A 6,446-nucleotide genomic window follows, 5' to 3' on the forward strand; every position below is an offset into this window, starting at 1 on the left:
ATATATCAAAAAATAAAATAAAATAAACTTGTAAATGTAAATCTTAAAATTTTGATTAATGAGGTTTATATAGAAATATCAACGGGACGGGTTTTATGGAGTTTTATTTCACTTCGCACTCAATTGAGCGGAGATAAGAATAAAAATTAGATTCGTCATGAGTGATCGGGCAGGCGTGGGTATCCCCACCTACTTCGCCTCATCCCGCATAATATAATAAGCATATTTAAAATGTAAACATTTATAAAAATTTAATTTAATAATTATCTTAATAGTATTTTATTAATTTAACAATATTTAATTTTTGCATTTTTGTTGCATTTTAAAACATTTATGATGTATATGAGACATTATATTTTGATATTATGTAAGGACTTTATTTTTTGAATTTTTTAAACTCGTGTTAAAGTTTTATTTTATTTGCCAATTAAAGGGTCGCGACGACTTATTATTATTTTTTAATGGTGATAGTTGGAATAATGTCGCATATGTGGTGGGAGTCGAAGGACAAGTATTTTATACTTTTTTTTCATCAAAAAATTGATTTATATTTATTTAATTGATACTACTAAATATATTAGATGAAGTGGGTTGCAAGACAGGTATAATGGGGATTAGATGGGTCTGGGGACCTATATGAGTGATGGAACGGGGATGGTTTTGGGTTTTGTACCCACAACGGGTCGCGAGGTAGGGCTGGAAATGAAAATTCTTGGCTAGGATGGGTGCGGAGGGAGCACCCCTTCACATGCCCCACCCAATTGACATCCCTAGGTTCCTATAATCATTTATTTAAGTTTTACCTAAAAGTCCACAATAAACTTCCCTTAAATATGATAAATAATGTTTTAATAACTACTTTAATATTACTTTTAAAAAGTATGGTAAAAAAATGTATTTTTAAAATTTTGGTTTAAAATTTAAGTATTTAATATTATGGTACAAAAATATTTTTTGAGAAATAAAATATAATTTCAAACATTATGTAACAAGAAATGCATTTTAATTAAATTTAATCAATTTAAAATTTTAATGAATATAATTTATTTGGGGTTTCTTTGGATGGAATGTGTGTTTACTTGCACTTAGTGTAAAAATAAATATTTTTAAAATTTAAGTATTTAATATTGTCGTAAAAAATAATTTTTGTGAAAAAAAATATAATTTCAAACATTATGTAAAAAACATGCATTTTAATTAAATTTAATAAATTTAAAATTTTAATGAATATAATTTATTTAGAGTTCCTTATGGACGGTGCGTTTACTTGTAGTTAGTGTAAAAACTATAATAGCAATGAGATTATATACTATAACATAAGAAGAAAAAAAACTAAACATATCGCACTAAAGTTAAATGCTCATCTAAAGGGGCTTTAGTGTTTCATATATATATATATATTCTTATCACATTGAAATAAAATCTCATGTGATGGTCAGATGGTCAAGGATATTCACTTGCCAAAATGTAATCTGGGTTCGACTCGTGTTAGCTGTTTGCTTCACTCTATTACTGTAATTCAAAAAAAAAAAAGTTGATTGCCGAAATTATGGAAGTTAAGCAAGATTGTTCGGTGAAGTTGAAGGATAATCAGAACTCTTTGTTGGACCCAAAGGCCTCAACCATTGCAGCCCAAGCAGCAGGGCCACCACTCCATCATTGGAGTTTAAATTCACTCAGCCCAATAATATGCTATGCTTCGTCGCCGCTGAACTCCACCACTCCGTTAGTCCGTGTCGCCACAATTTCAAGCTCAGTTTCGACCCCTATCACCGGCATCATCATCATCTTCCCCCTTTTGTCGGAACCACAAAAATCCTACTAATTCATCCAACATCAACATCAACCTCGTGAACCAATGGTAAAAACTAGACAACAAAAATCCAAACCAAAACCCAAGAAACAACAACAACAACATCCCCAAGTAAGTTTTACTTTTTCCTTTCCCTGTTTCTTTACGTCATATTCGATCTCCTTTTCTTTTTTCAGTTTTGGCTATGCTGTAGTCTTCTATATATGAACTTCTAAAATTTTTTATGATCAGGATAATGATTTCGATGGATAAATTGTGAGATATTTGATGAGCAATGCTCTTAAATTTTGCTTTTCGATGAATATTAATGTCTAATAATAGAAGGGGCCTCACAAAACAATCTCTTTTGCTGAATCAACATATTACACAACTTTTTTGTGCTTTAAAATAGGTTTGGGTTTTGCAATTTGTGAATGCCACTGATAGAAAAGCATCCAAATAACTGGATGATCGCTCAATTTAATGCTTTCAATGGTTGAGCATTTCTTCATCCTGCTAAATTACCCAACAAAAATCTGTTTGGTGGATAGGTAAAGAAGCAGGGAAAGCAGGCAGCTATTTCGCTCGACGCTTTGGGCCTAAAGATCATCAAAGTGACTGCAGATGGTAATTGTTTTTTCAGGTTTGTATCTTTTTAGTGCCATTTTTTGTCCCCTTGTGCTTTTTCTAAATGTTTTCACAATGTATTTTGTAGCATTCATATCATCTGCATTCGTTATATCTGATTTCAGAACTTCATTGTCATGCTTGAGGTGCGTATTATCTTTGATTTTGGTGAAGTTGCTCACTCTTTTCAGTTAGCAGGGCTCTTGCTGATCAGTTGGAAGGTAATGAGGAAGAACATGGAAAATATCGCAGCATGGTGGTGCAATATATAGTGGTAAATGATAATTATAAAGGCATTGTTATTGTTATTGTTATTGTTATTGTTTTTTTTATAGTTCTGTAAGAATCTCCGAATCTGTTTTCAGATGTTTACATTGGACGATAGAAATAATATTGTAAGTACTGTTTAATTGCATTAGTTCATGTAGGAGTGTACTATAGATGTGTTATTATCAATGACTAGAATGGGTAGTTAGAAAACTGAAGGATAAGGATATGAACTTAGAATTTTCATTACATTTGGCTACTACTTATTAATTACATTTTCATTGTTGAATAAGACATTTATTTTAGCACTTAACTCTAGTGAGCAGATGCAAATCCCCCATATCTGAAACAATCTAAATGTAGAAACAAATGATGAGCAGTGCTTATTTGGTTCTGTGTAGCATGATATGCCTTATTTTGACTGATTTTTTTTCTTCCAAAGAACTGTATGTTACGGTGAATTAGAAGATTGCTAATTTCTCTTTACTTAGATGATATTTAACATATTTTTTGCCTGCTTGGATAGTTGGATGATTTATGATATGTTCCTCGTTTTGGCTCATTCCCCTCCACGCCTCTCCCTTCTTTTTTCTTACTGAAGATTCAACTTGTAGGAAATTCTCACTTTTACCTGATAACAGATGAACCGTGAAATGTTTGAACCCTTTATCGAGGATGATGTCCCATTTGATGAATACTGTCAATCCATGGAAAAGGATGGCACATGGGCTGGACATATGGAACTGCAGGCAGCTTCTCTTGTTACTCGCAGAAATATATGCATACATCGGGTAAGATCTTATCTTTTGCTCTCTTCTATGGTTAACCTTCAGCATCATGGAAGTCATTCCTCACGCTTTGCATGGTATATAGAACATGTCACCTCGCTGGTACATAAAGAATTTTGAAGATAGAGCAGTTCGTATGGTCCATTTGTAAGTGTTGTAGTATTCCTTTGTTGTTAGCACTCTTCATTTTGTTTTCACACTCCTTGATTATAGTCTATAGTTTCAATTCTGCTTTATATGAAGTACAATTTTTTCCAGATCATATCATGACGAAGAACACTACAACAGTGTAAGATTGAAAGAAGACCCCTGTAATGGGCCAGCAATGCCAATTATAATTAAGGTTTGAGTCTATTTTTCACCGTGATGATCCTTGTATTTTATTCTGGATTTTAGTTTGGATGTCTTAATTGGTAACGATAGTCTACTAACTTCTAGATTCTCAAAAGGCAGATGCTGATATCTCAGCGTCATCTAATCAAGCAAAAGCTGCAGTTAGTAAGACGAAGGGGGCAGCTGGTAAGGACTGTATCAATACAGGATCAATCAAATTAGTAATGGCTGGAAGCGGCTGTGAAAGTGCGGAAAAAGTTGAACAGGTGATGCATTTAGCATGATTTTTTTTTATCTGGTGTATTTTATCCCTGCATGGCTGTGACTTTTCTAAGTGGCCTTGAGTCCCATGTTTTGCATCTTGGAATACTTTCTCCTCCTTTATGTTTACATCGCCTAGTTGTACTTCTTCAGGTTTTGTTACAAGTAGATGGTGACGTTGATGCTGCTATAGAGTTTCTGATAGCAGAACAAGGGGCTGAAGAATGTACAGCTGCAAATGATTCACTTACTTGTCATGCAAATGGTTCTTATGGTAATGGCCGGTCAGTATGTAGGCAAATTCTAGATATTTCGTTAGGGTTCCCCCTACATTTCTTTTCAATTTTCTTCTTTATGATGAAAAAGTCCACTTTGTTTCTATAACATCTTATGTAGGTTTTTTGAGTTAGTTGATGACATTAGAAAGATCATTACAAGATGAAATATAAAAAACCTGTTCATATGATATATGTTCCTAATTTTTGAAAATGCAGTGCTGCGATTTTATCCGTTTTGTCCATTCAAGTCCATCCTAGCATTAGTGGATTTATGAATCCGTCTTGTGTAGATTTTCAGAGAAGATTTGGGTAGGAAATGAAACTGCACTAAAACTGGTTGAAGATTCATGTTGAAGTCCTCATTTGCTTTTTGTTTCTTAATGATTAGAAATAGTATGATACATGCATTCTTTGTGTTATCTCTTGTTAACTCTGATTCATTTTATTTGATGCCTGCTTGACATTTGCTGAAGTTTCACTTTCCATGATGTTTAAAGATATTATGTTTTGACATATATGGTGTACCTATCTATCTTAAATATGGTATCCAGGTAATGATGAAAATGGAAACAGTGAACAACACAAGGAAGAAAATGTAGGGAAGACCTGCGAACAGGATCCATATAGTGATGGCACTAAAACCCTTGGTGGTAACACTCCTCGGCTGGATGAAAAGGTTTAATGCTGTGATGAAAATACACAATCATTTCCTTGATGTTAAAATAATGTGGTTTAAAAGTAAGATTTCACTCTTTTTCCCTCTTAAACTTTCCAAACTGCAGAAGATTCCAAGAAACAAGTTATGCCCCTGTGGATCAAAGAAAAAATACAAGGCTTGTTGTGGATCTGTCTCAGGGAGGTCCTCGACTAAGATCATGGTGTATGCCACCTAAATTCTTTTGCTTTTGGATCTATTTATGCTATTTAAGCTAAATGCAATAGTTCAACTAAAACCGGTATGTATGAAGTAGACATTCATTTGTAGCACATGGATATGGAGCTCGAGTGGTTCTCTCTCTGTAGTTTAGATGCTTTTCTTGACTGTCTAGTTTCTCAATGTTTGATATGTTGCAAAATAAGGCTCATTCACCCCCCCCCCAAATATTACCTTTTTTGTGTGTAGTAACCAGCCAATGGAGGCCAGAAAGGGTAGAAAGGAGCGGAAACAGAACAATAAGGGAGTATCTGCTAAATCCGCGGCATTCTCTGGATCTGACGGAGGGCCACCTGACATGGGAGCACTTTGCATATGATCTTAGTATCATGTGAGTGCGCTTGTGCCACAGTTATTATTCTCAATGATTTCCTGTGTCATGTAATGCATGATTGCATGTATTTCTTCATGCTAGTCTTGGAATGAAAATTTATTCTGGTTTGACTTGAGACTTTACCAGCCACAAAACAGCACTTAAGGCTGAAAAAGTTGTAAGCCATTTTAGATTAAGTACGTCCTGATAATTAGTTTGGTCTTGCCTTTGTAGATCTTGTATGGGCCATACATCGGATCTTATTCTAACCTGCTTCCAATATGCTTACAACTGTTTGACAACGACTTATGCTGGCAGCCTCTGGAAAATGAATCTGAGTGCTCGGTCAGATGCTCGTTCTTTATTCTCATGATTTCTTATCCATCCAAATGTTAGCAAGACAAATAGTTTGTACTTATCAACTCCCAAGTTTATTTTTGAGATTCCTGTAAATAGTTTTCTTTAGCAAAATTTGAGATTATACAAATAGAGAATGATGGTGATGATGAAGAAAAGATAAGGAATTAGAAATGGGTATAGATTCTTGTTCAAAGATGCAACTATATCTAGATGTTGTTTAACATTCAATCCAACTGTTGTGTGTATGTGGTTTTGGCAATTCCGAGACAGAATTCCAATAGCAAAGAGCAACACCTATACACACGCAGACACGTACATAGAGACAGGCACATGTTTGTAGGGTTCATATCTGTCTTGCGCATGCATATGGAAGACTTACAAACAAGGGTTTGAATGTTTTATTCCCATATTTCTGGCAACTTGGGTCTTTCATGGCTACTGATTCATCATGGAGCTTGCTTAAAAGACTAAAAGTGAAATTGGGTTTTGATAA

At 34.3% G+C, this 6,446-nt stretch overlaps 1 protein-coding gene across 2 annotated transcripts; it reads left to right on the forward strand.

The window, feature by feature from the left end:
• The first annotated feature begins 1,687 nt into the window (after positions 1–1,687).
• On the forward strand, positions 1,688–6,181 carry LOC107925080 (OVARIAN TUMOR DOMAIN-containing deubiquitinating enzyme 7). 2 transcript variants are annotated; one of them, XM_016855648.2, is made up of 12 exons: positions 1,688–1,924; positions 2,344–2,435; positions 2,618–2,693; positions 3,328–3,477; positions 3,560–3,621; positions 3,733–3,817; positions 3,924–4,073; positions 4,222–4,342; positions 4,898–5,022; positions 5,129–5,226; positions 5,470–5,611; positions 5,828–6,181. In XM_016855648.2, the coding sequence occupies exons 1-11, from the start codon at positions 1,859–1,861 to the stop codon at positions 5,597–5,599; spliced, it is 1,155 nt and encodes a 384-aa protein (XP_016711137.1). In that variant the 5' UTR covers positions 1,688–1,858; the 3' UTR covers positions 5,600–5,611; positions 5,828–6,181. The 2 variants fall into 2 exon arrangements, with proteins under 2 accessions (XP_016711137.1, XP_016711145.1); XM_016855656.2 differs by having other exon boundaries at positions 1,907–1,924; positions 2,611–2,693.
• The last annotated feature ends 265 nt before the right edge of the window (positions 6,182–6,446 follow it).

This window comes from Gossypium hirsutum, chromosome A12 (genome assembly GCF_007990345.1).
Source record: "Gossypium hirsutum isolate 1008001.06 chromosome A12, Gossypium_hirsutum_v2.1, whole genome shotgun sequence".
NCBI classification, from domain to species: Eukaryota; Viridiplantae; Streptophyta; class Magnoliopsida; order Malvales; family Malvaceae; genus Gossypium; species Gossypium hirsutum.

Coding starts and splice junctions, on each gene's coding strand:
- LOC107925080 (XM_016855648.2), top strand. CDS start 1,859: ATGGTAAAAACTAGACAACAAAAATCCAAACCAAAACCCAAGAAACAA. Junction 1,925..2,343: donor AACAACAACAACATCCCCAA/GTAAGTTTTACT, acceptor TTTGGTGGATAG/GTAAAGAAGCAGGGAAAGCA. Junction 5,227..5,469: donor TCCTCGACTAAGATCATGGT/GTATGCCACCTA, acceptor TTTTGTGTGTAG/TAACCAGCCAATGGAGGCCA.